The sequence below is a fragment of the Mobula hypostoma genome, chromosome 27 (assembly GCF_963921235.1).
Source record: "Mobula hypostoma chromosome 27, sMobHyp1.1, whole genome shotgun sequence".
NCBI lineage: Eukaryota > Metazoa > Chordata > Chondrichthyes > Myliobatiformes > Myliobatidae > Mobula > Mobula hypostoma.
In genome coordinates, this window is record NC_086123.1 from 1,385,592 (window position 1) to 1,401,440 (window position 15,849).

Sequence of the window (15,849 nt, forward strand, 5' to 3'; positions counted from 1 at the left end):
TGAGCAACATATACAAAATGCTGGAGGAACTCAACAGGTCAAGCAGCATCTATGGAGATGAGCAGCACTTTGTTGAAGAGCATCAGCCTGAAATGTCAACCTTATTCCTCTCCAAAGATGCTACTTGACCTGCTGAGATCCTCCAGCATTTTGTAATGTGGCTCACAGACCTGAACAATGCCCAAATCAGAAGAAGTGGTTGACAATGCATCTGATAGCTACATCAGCTCAGAACCTGCTACATAGCGGACAGTACAGGACAATTTAGAACTGGGGACCAGCACATGTTGATTCATCAGAAATCCGTAATCTTCAGCAAGTCCATGGAGAAACTTAGTTTGTGTGGGAATTTTATATACTGGTTCTCCTCTGCAGACTCACGTGACAACAATGATGGGATAGCTAAAGGTTAAGGCTGATGAACATACACATGTATATTGAGCAAAAAAAATCTGCTGGAGGAACTCAGCGAGCCAGAAGGGATTTGTGGAGGGAAGAATTGGTTATGTTTTGAGTTGAACCCCTGAATCATGACTGAGAGTGGAAAGCAAAGAAAGCTGTAATAAAAACAACAGGAATTCTGCAGATGCTGGAAATTCAAGCAACACACATAAAAGTTGCTGGTGAACACAGCAGGCCAGGCAGCACCTCTTCCTAGAGATGCTGCCTGGCCTGCTGCGTTCACCAGCAACTTTTATGTATAAAGCTGTAATAAAGATAGGAGAAGGAGTGAAACAGGGCAAGCAGGTGATAGGTGGACTGAGGAGGGGTAGAGTATGATGGGGTGAAGGAGACAGGTGAGGGGAGGGGGAATGGTGAAGGTGGGAGATAGGCAGGTATGTGATAGGTTGAAGCAGACAAGGAAAAAAAAAGGGCTGATGAAGTCAGGTGCGGAAAGGAGAGATAAAGGTGGCACAAAGTGAAGCCTTTGGATCCAAGTGCTGGAATCTGTAAGTAAGAAAGATTGATGTAAACTATCAACAGAGAGGTGGAGGACAGATGGAAAAGATAGGGAGAAAGAGGATCCAGTGGGTCAAGTGTGTGGGGTGGGTAGCACTAAAATGGGGAAGAGTTTTTGGGAGTGAGTTTTTCTAATTCACCTCCAGTCCTCCTATTTCTTTTCCTCTCCCATACTCCCCTCCAGCCTCATTACCCATTGGCCTGAAAAAACAACCATATATCTTTATTAAGACTGCTCTTTTGTCAGATATCTTCCATGTTCATTCTTCTGCTGAAGAATTTGTAAGTGGGTTAAAAGTATGTTATTTTTCTCCCCACAATTGTGATAAACTGAATTCAGCCTTTAGATCAGGGCTTGATTCAATCTGTAACATTCTTGCACGAATCTGAGTTTATAAGAAGGCTGACGAACTACAAAGGGAAAATTCAAGATGTTCAGTCAAATTATTCCATCAAAGACAATGCTGAGTAATGCATCAATGTGCTGACCAGTGTCAGTGGACTACAGTATATCCAGTACTATGCCTTAGATGGTGCCTGGTAATTAGTTATTTATGTTACTGCCTGAAGTTACCACTACAACAGGATACCATGTTATAAACTGCTGACATGGACATAACAATTACTCTCAGCTCGAAAAAAAACTCCATACTGTACCAGAATGCAGCATCATGCATAGTATAAAATTATATACTAATTTTCAAATTCCTTTCTAATGTAATGACAAAATCTAACAGTTACTAACATACAGCATTGCTATAATACTTAACACTTTCTAAGCCAAACTCTCAGGTTGTTGATTCTCTTACCCGACACACAAAACACTCTGGGTGCCACAGTGAATTGAGGGCTGAGATGTAGTTTTCAAGAATAGCTCGTGCACAACCACCGCACTTAGGAGCAAACATGTCAAAGTAATCTTTGCGACAATAGGCTTTCCCATCTTTTTCATGGAATCCTGTAAAAGGGAATATATTTACTGCAGTCAGTCCACACACACCAACCCAATCTACAATATTCTAGTAGAACCTTAGGTGAATTGCCGTTATTGATGAAGTCATGCCAACTTAACCCATAGTGGAAAATAAAAGTATACAATTAAAAAAACTGTGGGCTGAGTCTTATAGAATTTTGTTGAAACTCCCATTCCTATGTGCAGTACTGCAAAATTAGTTAACTTCAGAAGATGAAAAATTATAGTTAACAACTACAGTAATAGTGGACAATGCTGACATCAGTTCCATAGGTTAGTGCTCTTCATTCACACAATATTCTTCAGCTACTTATCCCAACCTAAGAAACATGCTTAATTGGATTAGATAACGTGGCTGCTACTCTGATTACCAAAGGATTCAAGTAGTGCTTAAGAACAAGAGAAATCTGACACAGTACAATGTAAACTGTGATGTCAAAATTATAGATTATTTTATTCATGAAGGAATAATCTCTTTACTAAAACTGTCACTCGGGGAAAAGTTTGCATGGGTCTGATTAAATCAAGTAAATGAAAAAAAAATCCCTAGTTTCTATATTTTCAGCATTATTGTGAAAAGCAAATAATAGAAAAAAATCTTTATTTATATTATGGAAACAAAGAATATGCATCATATAGGTTCAAATTTATAGAAAGAAAATCGTTTCTGGATTCTTTTATTCAGACATACTCTTGGTCACCATTAATCACAAACTGTTTTAAAATTCTCATAATTTCTATATTTAAATAAACATCCAACAATGTTGAAGCAAAAAACGAAGAGATCACACTAAATTCTGCTTTGGGATTACAGCACATTACCAAAATTCAGGAGCATGGAAATAATTTCCTATTGCACCAGAGAATGCATTATGCAAGTGGGAGTTTTATTGTTCATTTATTCCATAATAAATTGTTTGCTAGGGAAGTATTTAGTTTTCATATAACTAAGAAGCTTGCAAAGCTAATTCAAAAGCCTATTAACAGTGAGAATGTTTGGCCTGGGATTGCCTTTTTGCCAGACAAAATAGGTATATTTCCTTCCCTGAAGGATATTAGTGATACCAATGAGCTTTTACAATAATCCATAGTCTGATGTCACTTCCATTAGCAACAGATTTCTAGTAGGATTCAAACAATTTGACAAACTATCCATTTACATACATGATGTAGCATCAATCATTTTAAATATTTCTGGTTTATCATTAATTTATAAAATCTGAAAGAGCTACACCATAGCAACATTCCCTGGGGCCTACCAACTCAGCATATAACACTAATCCTCCATTGAACCCATTTGTAATTGTCCCACATTCTCTTCAGTTTCCCCAAGATTCTACCACTCACTCACATACTAGGGGCAATTTAGAACGGCCAATTAACCTACCAACCCACATATTTTTGGGAACATTGGAGGAAACCAGAAAACCCAGAGGAAGTTCACGAGGTCACAGGGAGAACATGCAAACTCTACACAGATAACACCTGCAGTTAGAATTGAACCCAGGTCCGTAGCACCGTAAGGCACTGACTCCACTAGCTGCACAATGCCATTTATTGCTGATATTACAGTGATTACACTTGATATACATTTGGGACTGACCTCAGCATATTCTTGGGTGGGTTGGTTGATAATGCAAGTAACACATTTCACTGCATGTTTTGATGTGCATATGATAAATAAATCTGAGTTTGGTTAAAGACAAGCAGAGTTCAGAAGTCAGAACACTTCTGACAATCTGAAATGTTGACTCTTTCTCTTTCCATAGATGGATTTTTCATTCCAGTTTTCAAGCACTGGCAGTTTATTAATTTATTAAATGCTCTCATTTTTAAAATTCACCAAAGGTTAGAAGAAATAGGTTTGATAACTTTGAGTGGGAGGAGATCTGCTGACTACTGAACCATCTGAATCTGCATGTTGCTTGCACTTGAATCATGCATTTTCATGCAGCAAGTGCTGTCTTCCACTGGGAAGATAGCAATATCTACAGGAAGAGCAATTATATTCATTAGGTTAAATGCAATAATAAGCAGGCATGATATATAAAAAGTACAGAGATTGGAGAAAGGGAAGTTTAGAAACAATATATAATGTTTATTTTTTAAAGACAAATGGTGCCATTACGCTCACCCAATGGCTCAGGCTTATCAATCAGGAGTGACCAAGAACTGAGACAAAAGTTTCAGAACATAATTTCCCCATCACAACTTCTGTGTGATTGAGGGAGGGACAAATGTTCACACTGATTTCCTGACTGCTTGATTCTATTATGCAGATTAAGTCTGCACAAACAACACCTCTCATGGCAGCACTCTTACCTTTTACTAATTCGCACTCAGCATGTTCAAGTCTCTGACTACTTAGAACTTCATTGAAAATAATAGGCATAGAAAACTGGGTAATGATTCTATTCAGCTGATTTTACTGAACAGAATGTATAACCAGGACAATTAGATATCATCCTATGGAACAGAAAAGGAGCAATTCTGGGAGATATTCTAATAAATGTAATTGAAGCATTGGTACAACAAACAAATAAGTACTGAGTACTTATAAGAATGTATAAAAGTTCAAAATGTTTCCTAATGCAAAAGTAGCATATATATTTATTGTTCAGTATACAAACAATATAGAAATGTTAAAAATTGGCAATTCCAAATACCCAAAGACGTCTGCTAGCAGTACAGTGAATCATTGGTGTTATTAGTACAAATTGCTTTACTATTTCCAATGTGTTAAAGGCATTGCATACTGCCTGGTTTAACCGTAATTGGAATGGTCAGCGTTGAAATCAGATGATAAACATTATTCTGGAAATGCACTGCTAATTAGTAATTGTATTGAACAATTCTAAAAGATAGAACCACGAATGGCCAAACTGCAAGAGAGACTAAGTATCAGTGACAGCAACATACCATCTGGTCCAAAGAAAGCGCCACACTGAGCACAGAAGAAGTGTTCAGGGTGCCATGTTCTATCCAGTGCAGTCACCACTTTCTGCAAAAAAGAACATAAAAATAAATAAATCATTAGAGAAAAATGAAGCAAACCAGACCAGAGTTACTTATAATCAGAATCAGGTTTAATCTCACTGGCACTTGTCTTGAAATTTGTTGTTTTGCAGCAGCAGTACATTACAACACATAATAATAAAAGAATCTACAAATTACAATGATATCTTCCCTGATGGTAGCAATGAGAAGTGGGCATGTTCTGGGTAACAGGGATCTTTAATGATGAACCAAGGAGATAGTGGCCTGCAAGCCCTCCCAGAGGTAACGTGCATCTGATTCAGTCTCTAACTCCAAATGGAAATGTTTATTTTCACTCTTGAAATAGCTTTCAACAGGTCACACCTGGATTTCTTGTACTGTGCTGGATCACGGGTCTTAAATACCGGAGATCTAGCCCTCAGCAGACTACAAATCTGCTGGTTCATCCACAAACTTTGGTCTGGGTACGTCTAGTTTGTACTCGTCCACATAGGTCTGTATGAAGTATTCATTCAAATTCAAGACGAGTCCCTAAATATTGTCCAGTCCACTGACTCAAAGCAGTTCTGTAGGCACTCCTCTGCCTCCCTTCACCATGCATTCTTGGCCCTCATCACTGGTGTGGTGGTCTTTAACATCTACCTATACACCAGGAGAAGTACAGCCAGGTGATCAAACTTTCCAACATATGGGTGTGGGACCGCATGGTAAGCTTTCTCGATATAACAGTGGTCAAGTGTGTTGGCTCCTCTGGTTCCATAGATGATGTATTTGTAGTAGTTGTTCAAAAACTTCTTTAAGCTGGTTTGGTTGAGATCTCCTGCAATGATAGGGAAGGCATCCGGGTGTGCTGTTGCGTGATTGCTAATCATGGTGGTCAGCTCCCTGAATGTCTGCCTGACATTGGCCTGAGATGGAACGTACACTGCAAACAGGATGAAGGCAGAAAACTCCCTTGGTAGATAAAATGGACAACATTTGCCTGTTCGGTTTACCAGGTCAGCTGAGCAAGACTGAGACAGAGCTGCCATGTCTGTGCACCATGATGAGTGGCATAAAACTATTAAAATGCTGAACACGAATGCAACTCCACAACATTGGCCTCCAAGAAATTTCATGATACCACCAAACACTTCTTCCCAATATCTTCAGTTTTTAATGCAATCTATTCCATCAACAACAAAAATTCTCAGAAAGAAACCTTCCCAGGGATATAGTATATATGAACTATGTTCACTCCTGTTACTGACAGATGAAGCGTCCTCACAATGCAGATATCAGAGATACTCACATCCAAAATGGGTCCATTACAATAGTAACAGCGTGGGGAGAACAGGTTGTGATAGTCCTTCTCACAGTATGGCTGTCCATCCCGCTCAAAGAAATTCCGAGAGCCAATTTCTTCTTGGCAGTGGGTACACACAAAGTGTTCTGGGTGCCAAGTACGACCCATTGCAGTAACAACCTGACAAAATGAACACTCTTTAGCGTTTGTTACAAGCACGAAAAGCAACACACAATCCCACTTCTTAAATACTAGCTTGTATACAATTATACAATAAGGCTTGTTAATCAAGGGTATGTGATGATGACGACACCAAAACTGATAGTGTAGTTGATGGTGAAGATTACAATAGGATCCAGGTGGGCTGGAAAAGTGAACCAGGCAATGATAGATGAAATTTAATCTGGACAAGTGCAAAGGGTAGATAAAAAGAAAGTATTTCACTTTAGAAACCAAAAGTAACACAGAAGTGTTTTTTTTCTGCAGTAATATTGGACCCATTAAAATGCAAACCTATTGCACCTCAAGCTACTTCTAATGGCATCTAAAACAAACAAAGTCACTTTTAATCCTAAGTGTTCTTACCTGCCCGGCTATGGGTTTCTTGCACGCAGCACACACTCCTTTTGCTACAGTTGCAACTCCCAATTTATTTAGTCCAACATGCAATTCATCCAACATATTATCCAGTTGGCTTCCAGCCTTCTGAGGACCTGTCACAGTGGAAGGACCTCCTGGTTTTCCTTTAGATCCTGACTGGGTCATCATCTATCAATCAGCAAATAAAGTCATATTAATTACAGTTTGTATTACATTGACTAATGAACATGAATAATATTCAGAATGGTTTTTCCCTGGGTATCTAATTTACTGATATACAACACCTTTACCAAGTTTAATTAGCTTATAGTTAACCCTTAAATATAATAACATCACCTTAGATATAACATCATCTACAAAAAAATAAACACATGAACTTTTTTCATTATATATGTTTAATATGCACATATAAACATACACCTTCTTCTAAGATGTATCATAAGTTTACCGTAATCACAAATATATACATAGGATAGTTACTATACTTATGCCTTATAGTTCCATAAAACATCATCTGATGTTGAAGAGAGAAGTGCTGTACTATATCAGCGAACCAACAGAGACAACCTATAAAACTTTATCTACTATGGAAACCTCACTGTACATCGGTCATTTATGAAGGACCTTGGCATTTTAATTTTGACTACCTATTAGCCATATAGTGATGAGGTTCTATACAGCTGACAAATCACCACAAAACCTTAAGATTGTGCCCCCTCCAAAGTACCTAATCTATTTAATTGAACCTGTGTGAGTGTGATTTGTAGTCCTCTTGTCAGTGAACTCTACAACATTCACCAACCCAATACACAGTACCTATAAAAAGTTTTCTCCCGCTTGTAAGTTTTCATGTTTTATTGTTTTACAACATTGAATCACAGTGCATTTAATTTGGCTTTTTTTGACACTGATTAACAGAAAAACTTCTTTGTGTCAAAGTGAAAAAAGATCTGTACAAAGTGATCTAAATTAATTACAAATATAAAACACAAAATAATTGATTTCATAAATATTCACACCCTTCAAGACAGTATTTAGTAGATGCACCTTTGGCAGCAATTACAGCCTTAAGTCTCTGTGGATAGGTCTCTATCAACTTTGTACATCTGGACACTGCAAATTTTCCCATTCTTTTTTACCAAACTGCTCAAGCTCTGTCAGATTGCACAGGGATCGTGAGCGAACAGCCCTTTTCTTGTCCAGCTACAAATACTCAATTGGAACAAGGTCTGGACTCTCCAAAACATTAACTGTTGTTTTTAAGCCACTCCTGTGTAGCTTTGGCTTTACGTTTGGGGTCATTGTCTTGCTAGAAAACAAATCTTCTCCCAAGTCGCAGTTATGTTGCAGACTGCATCAGGTTTTCCTCCAGGATTTCCCTGTATTTGGCTGCAATCATTTTACCCTCTCCCTTCACAGGCCTTCCAAAGACTGCTGCAATGAAGCATCCAATCAGCATGATGCACCCACCATCGTGCTTCATAGTAGGGATGGTGTGATTTTGATGATGTGTGGTGCTTGGCTTATGCCAAACATAGTGTTTAGTCTTGATGGCCAAAAAGCTCAACTTAGGTTTCATCAGACCAAAGAACCTTCTTCCAGCTGACTTCATATTCTCCCACATCTTCTGGCAAACTCTGGCCGACATTTCGTGTGAAATTTTTTCAACAGTGGCTTTTTGCCACTCTCCCATAAACCTGCCACTGAAGAAGCACCCAGGTAAAGGTTGTTGTATGCGCAGTTTCTCCCATCTCAGCCACGAGAGCTTCTAACTCCTCCAGAGTTGTCTAAGGTCTCTTGGTGGCCTCCCTCACTAGTTCCCTTCTTGCACGGTCACTCAGTTTTTGAGGATGGTCTGCTGTAGGCAGATTTACAGCTGTGCTATATCCTTTCCATTTCTTGATGATTGACTTAACTGTACACCAAAGGATATTCTGTGACTTGGAAATATTTTTGTATCTATCTCTTGACATGATTTTCAATCTTCTTTTTGCGGAGTTGCCTGGACTGTTCTTTTGTTCTCATCGTGTACCTCTTCATGATTTTTATAAATGACCTGGATGAGGAAGTGAGGGGAATGGGTTAGTAAGTTTGCTGATGACACAAAGGTTGGGGGTGTTGTCGATAGTGTGGAGGGCTGTCAGAGGTTACAGCGGAACACTGATAGAATGCAAAACTGGGCTGAGAAGTGCCAGATGAAGTCTAACCCGATAAGTGTGAAGTGGTTCATTTTGGTAGGTCAAATATGATGGCAAAATATAGTATTAATGGTAAGACTCTTGGCAGTGTGGAGGATCAGAGGGATCTTGGGGTCCGAGTCCATGGGACACTCAAAGCAGCTGCGCAGGTTGACTCTATGGTTCAGAAGGCATACGGTGTATTGGCCTTCATCAATCATGGAATTGAATTTAGGAGCTGAGAGGTAATGTTGCAGCTATATCGGACCCTGGCCAGACCCCACTTGGAGTACTGAGCTCATTTCTTTTCGCCTCACTACAGGAAGGATGTAGAAACCACAGAAAGGATGCAGAGAAATTTTACAAGGATGTTGCCTGGATTGGGGAGCGTGCCTTGTGAACTCGGCCTTTTCTTCTTGGAGCGATGGAGGATGAGAGATGACCTGACAGAGGTGTACAAGATGATGAGAAGCATTGATCATGTGGATAGTCAGAGGCTTTTTCCCAGGGCTGAAATGGCTGCCAGAAGAGGGCACAGGCTTAAGGTGCTTGAGAGAAGGTACAGAGGAGATGTCAGGAGTATTTTTTTTATGCAGAGAGTGATGAGTGCGTGGAATGGGCTGCCGGCAACGGTGGTGGAGGCAGATACAATAGGATCTTTTAAGAGACTTTTGGATAGGTACATGGGGCTTAGAAAAATAGAGGGCTATGGGTAACCTTAGTAATTTCTAAGATAGGGACATGTTCGGCACAACTTTGTGGGCCGAAGGGCCTGTATTGTGCTGTAGGTTTTCTATGTTTCTATGTGTAGTTTTTACCATCAGCAGGAGGACCTTCCAGAAGCAGGGGTATTTCTTACTACAATCAGTTGAAACACTTTGACTACACATGGTAATCTCCATTTAACTAACTATGTGACTTCTAAAACCAAATAGCTCCACCAGTGATGATTTGGTATGTCATATTAAAGGCGTATTAAAGGGGGTGAATACTTCTGTAACCAATTATTTTGTGTTTCATATTTGCAATTAATGTAGATCATTTTTGCAGAAATCTGTTTTCACTTTAACACGGAAGTATCTTTTTGGTTAGTCAGTGTCGAAAAAAGCCAAATTAAATCCACCGTGATTCAAAGTTGTAAAATAATAAAGCATGAAAACATCTGGTGGGGGGGGGATGGGGAGAGAGGGAGGTGAATACTTTTTATAGGCACTGTAATTCCAATGGAAAGAAACAGAAATAATATGCCCACTATGCTGGTGAGAATAAGAAATTAATGCAAGTGAAAGGAAAAGCAAAGCGATATTTATTCTCACATGCACAACGATTAATCTATCAGATAATACTAGAAACGCAGCCAAAAGAGAATTGTGAAAATATTTGAGAAATCTAGCAGATTTTAAGAAAATTATAACAGAAAAATAATAATTCTAATTTACAGGACGTGTATCAAATGGACAATTACTTGATCTATATGCCATGGCTGTGAATGATAATTACTGAATGAGTAACTGAACATGTTATCATTTATACAAGTGATAGGGAGATATCAAAGTAAAACATTTCCATTGCTAATGTAAAAAGGTATAATTTCAGTTGCTGAAGTTTTAAACTACTAAAAAATAGTTACTGACACATCCTTCTCTCTAATGATGCCCTTCATGATACACTTTGTATAAGATCTCAAATGGTTTCTTGTGTTCTACAACTAACTCTGTTGAGATTCGATAGACAATAGACAATAGGTGCAGAAGTAGACCATTCGGCCCTTCGGGATTCAGTTGTATTTCTACTACAGAACAAGCAAAGGACATTCATGAAGACATTTTTATTTGCTATATAACACTTTTCTTGATAGATGATAACTCTGCATAAAGGGATGACCCAGACTTAAAAGCAATTTTTAAAAAGCCAAACATATATATAAATCAAGTTCTTCTGTCAGTTGCTCTCATCCTACTTCTCCCATTCAGCTTCTGACATCATTCTCTAATCTAAAGTAATCAGTTCACTCCTTTGAAGTTTGTAATTCATTCTCTAGCTTATCGTTTTCCCTCCATATCCCATTAAGTTCATATGCATGATTTACAGCCAGGCTGCTACTCATTTGCTGCTCCTTCTATTCCTAATCATTCCCTTTCCCCAATAATCTTCATTACCTTTAAGCTAATAAGATGGTTTCTAAGATTATTTATCAGGTGGCTTATTAAACTAACAAGATGAGCCACAGTCAGGTGTTATGGGCTCAGAAGAGAGGTGAAAAGGACTGCAGCAATTATAGGAGAGGAATAGAGGCAAGATTGTGTGGGCAAAGCCAGCAAGACAGACAACGTCCAATGTGCAAAAAGAACAGTGCAAACACAAAATGAAAGAGAAAATAAACACACAAAACAAACATACAAACAAGTAATAAATATGAAAAACATGAGATGAAGAGTCCATGAAAGTATGTCAATAGGTTGTGGGTCTATTTTAGTGATGGGTCAAGTGAAGTTAAGTGAAGTTATCTTCTTTGGTTCAAGAACCTGATGGTCGGGAGGTACTAACTGTTCCTGAGCTGGATGGTGAGCAACCTGAGACTCCTGTACCTTCTTCCTGATAGCAGCAATGAGAAGAGAGTGACAGTGCTCTATGTAGATACGTTCAACAGAGGAGAGAGCTTTACCCATGATGGCCTGGGCCATATCCTGTACTTTTTGTTGGTATTCATCAAGAACCATTGCACATTTCATTCCAAACAATTTCAGCATTGAATCTTTTACAAATAACGGATGGGGTACGAGGGGGAGATGGGGCCTAGCGGAAGTTAGGGAAGTCAATGTTCATGCCATCAGGCTGGAGGCTACCCGGACGGAATATAAGGTGCCGTTCCTCCAACCTGAGTGTGGCTTCATCTTGACAGTAGAGGAGGCCGTGGACAGACACACCAGAACGGGAATGGGACGTGGAATTAAAATGTGTGGCCACTGGGAGATCCATTCCGTCTGGGTAGCCTCCAGCCTGATGGCATGAACATTGACTTCTCAGACTTCTGCTGATGCCCCGCCTCCCCCTCGTACCCCATCCGTTATTGATTTATATATACACATTCTTTTTCTCTCTCTCCTTTTTCCTCCCTCTCACTGTACCCCTTGTCCATCCTCTGGGTTTTCCCTCACTCCCCCTTTTCTTTCTCCCTAGGTCTCCTGTCCCATGATCCTCTCGTGTCCCTTTTGCCTATCACCTGTCCAGCTCTTGGCTCCATCCCTCCCCCTCCTGTCTTCTCCTATCATTTTGGATCTCCCCCTCCCCCTCTCAAATCTCTTATTAGCTCTTCTTTCAGTTAGTCCTGACAAAGGGTCTCGGCCCAAAACATCAACTGCACCTCTTCCTAGAGATGCTGCCTGGCCTGCTGCGTTCACCAGCAACTTTGGTGTGTGTTGCTTCTATTGACCAACTATCTCTCCAACTCCACACCTAATATACAGCTTAGATCAGCATTCTGCATTGTGTAACCAGTAAATGACTCCAGTTTTACAAATGTAGTATGAATAGAACTAAATTTTGCCTTCTTAAAAGATGTAGTAAACTTTCATGTGTACAGAGGCACATGATAGTATGAAAAGAAACCAAACTGCCCATTTCCTTAACTTTTTAGTATTAAACATCAACATATGATGTTTATATTGTGAGATAAGACAGTTAATCAAGTACAATAATCATGTGATTATAAATCAAACAAAATAATAATACACTTTACTATGTGGTACTTAGTGCACTCTTAGTTAAAAATTATTAGTCATGTTCATGTAACAGCTTCAGTAAAGAAGTAACATCAAAGTTATTCTATTTTTGATGTAAATCACAAACTCATGGATCAAATCTGGGCATCCCCAGTATATATAGTATATTACTACATAATACAATTTTTGTCATTCCTTAATGTTGTTATAGCCGGGCGTGGTAATGGTGACAAGTTCCCACTATCTATTAAATGCTCCTAATGGCGTGCGTTTCAAATAGCCTCTGACAACCAAATCCAGCTCCTAGCCTTCATGTGTGGCTTAGCTACCTAGTCCAGTGGAACCGTTTCTAGACAGGAGAAAGCAAAGGTGGGTTACTGGTGCCTTAAAACCAGTTGTTTTGGGCAGATGGTGCTCATTAGCCATGGCTGGCAGCTCATCTAGGAGAAAGAAAATTCTGATCTCAAACCTCCGCTGCTTTGTAGCTATTCCCATTCATGGGGAAAAGCTTCAGGAGTAAACCCGAGGGAAAACTCCAGAGCTGGAGGCCCGAAGGCAGTCCTACATTGAGTACAACGTTGACCAAACTGTATCGGTCTCTGCCATTCCTTTGAGTTCATCAGATATATAAAGAGGGAGAGCTTGTTACATGGGCAGCAGCTTGCTCTCCATATCTTCCTGGCTAGGCTTGTGTATCTAGACAGCTAGGACACAATATTCATAGTCAAATCCGATCGATGGAGGTGTTCACCTCACCTCACAATACTTGTATTCTTTGGGCAATCAGCTAATGCAGCTCAAACAATTTCTAATTAGTTAATTACTCCAACCCTCAAAACTATGGTCTTCATCAGCAATTTTGATCATAATCAGCCAGGCTGCCTTTTACTGAAGTAATTTAAAATAATCTTTCTGGCTCAATACCATCAGTCAAGTTTTGTTACACTTACCCTTTTTGTTACACTTTTGTTGCACAAAGTTGCAGGCATCATAATTCATGATCATCTGCCTAATGGTGGCAAGTAAGCATTAAAATAGGTCAAAACAGTAAGTTTCCATGGTAGTTATATTTATAGGACAATGATTGCAGAACTGTCCATCTGCAACAGAATACTTACTTTCATCTAAAAAAAACTGTGTAGTTTCAATCTGAGCAAAGTATATAGCAGAATATGAAAGAAAGTGAAGCTGAAACTTAAATATTATTTTGTAAATGATATAATTTCAAAAATTATAAATATGAAAGAAAGTTCCATGCCTGTGATCGAACAAGTAGAGAATCTTCATTACCGATTTCACCATCGGTTTGACAAGCTATTGACACCAAGACTCTGGGAGATGCAGACAGAGATGGCAGAAGTTCAGCTTGTACAGCAGTGGTCTGTACCACAGGCAGAGAGGAGGAATGTGGATAGTGCCCAGGTGGCGAAGTGTATTCTAATGGGAGCACAGATGCAGGATGTGGTGTAGAAAGGACAGGAGGTTTTTCACTTTTATCTATTGAAATATTCCACTGAGGTGCAGATTGAGATCCTGGGCATTTGAAATATAATGGGGCAGAAGCAGGTGATGGGGAAGGCAACAGAAGTGAAGGTCGAGAAGACTTTGAGAGAGAAGTTTCGAAAGGTGCAGGAAGAGGAGGTTGGGAAGGTTTGGGGAGAGCAGGTTGGGAAGGTGAAGGAAGAGGAGATGGAGAAGACATGGGAAGAGGAACTTGGGGAGGTTTGGGGTGAGGAGGTTGGAAAGTTGCAGGAAGAGGAGGTGGAGAAGGCACAGGGAGAGGAGGTAGGAAAGAGGCAGGCAGAGGTGGAGGAGAAGGCACAGGCAGAGGTGGTGAAAGTGTAACTTTTAGTAGTTCAGTCTTTTTTTTATCTTGGCATTCTTTCACTTGGGGAGATGCTGAAAGAGGTCGGGGTGATGGAGTAGAACCCTTTGATGAAGGAGGTTCTGGAGTTATTATTATCTGGAGAGAAACATACAGCAGCTTTAGTTTCAAGAACCTGATGCACAAGTGGTATTTTTATTTATGCAGACCATATCGCATCATGCTTTAAGCTGCACTTAAATGTTGGGCAAACACTTCATGAAAAAAAAGTCAGAGCTCCACAACGTTCAGTGAAATGCAACGTGCAACCAGGAAAATCTTAAAAAGCTTACTGCAGTCTTTTAACTCAGTTATAATGATGGTCTAAAGGCAATCGGTTCTTAAAAGAACCTTCAGTGGCTCTATTTGCAATCACAGGTTAGTTTTAACTTTGGCAAAACCTTGGTATGTCATAGATTGACAGAAAGGAATTTAAAATCATATAATCACTATAGAAAACAAACACACAACTACCAAGATTAAATAGCTCTAAGCCACTTATAACCACATTGTGAACACTAACTGCAAATACTTAGGCTCACAAGAGAACTAATATCTCCACAATATCAGTAGAATTGAGATACATGCAAACTAGACAAAGATACAAATAAACTGGACAAATCTTTAAGCTAACGAAATCCTGCAGAGTACTGCAAGCCCCAAAAATCATGCACTGAAACTTACTGTGCACATTTGCAAAAGCAGAAACTTAATTGTGTAAGAAGATAATCTATAATAGCTCAAAGTGGTGTCAAACATCTGCAATTATCCTTAGCTGCTTTATACATATTTCTATGGATGGGTTCCTTAAGGTTGTCATGACCAGGGGGATAGTGGGGATGAGCACCCACTACTTACTAAATGCGTCCAATGGAATTCATCTTAAATAGCCCCTGATAACCAAGTCCAGCTCCTGGCCTTCATGTGTGGCTAAGCAAGCTACTAAGCCCAATGGAACTGTTTCTACTGACAGGAGCAAGAGCAAAGGTGGGTTACTGGCATCTTAAAACCAGTCAACCTGCGCAGATGGCTCATTAGCCGTAGTTGGCAGCTCTTCTAGGAGATACAAACTCTGATCTCAAAATTCTGTGGCCTTGTGGCTATACCCACTCACGGGGAAGGTTTCAGGAGTAAACCCCAAGATGTTGAGTTCAATGCTTATTGGCAACTCCTGAAACACTGCTGGTGCCAAACCAGATTGGTCTGCCATTCCTTTGGACTCATCAGCTGCGTGGAGAGGGGGAACCTGCTGCATGGGCAACAGCTTACTC

The 15,849-nt window shown here is 39.7% G+C and overlaps 1 protein-coding gene across 3 annotated transcripts in view; it reads right to left on the bottom strand.

The window, feature by feature from the left end:
• The window catches only part of pxna (paxillin a), a 166,437-nt gene that overhangs the window by 17,076 nt on the left and 133,512 nt on the right, over positions 1-15,849 (bottom strand). For 2 of the 3 annotated variants that reach the window (XM_063034457.1, XM_063034456.1), the window contains one exon: positions 13,931-14,677. In XM_063034457.1, the coding sequence (XP_062890527.1) occupies positions 13,946-14,677 (732 nt within the window). In that variant the 3' untranslated portion in view covers positions 13,931-13,945. Of the gene's footprint in view, positions 1-1,769; positions 1,919-4,852; positions 4,935-6,221; positions 6,396-6,800; positions 6,984-13,930; positions 14,678-15,849 lie in introns of those variants that run through there. The other variant, XM_063034458.1, reaches the window with a different exon arrangement.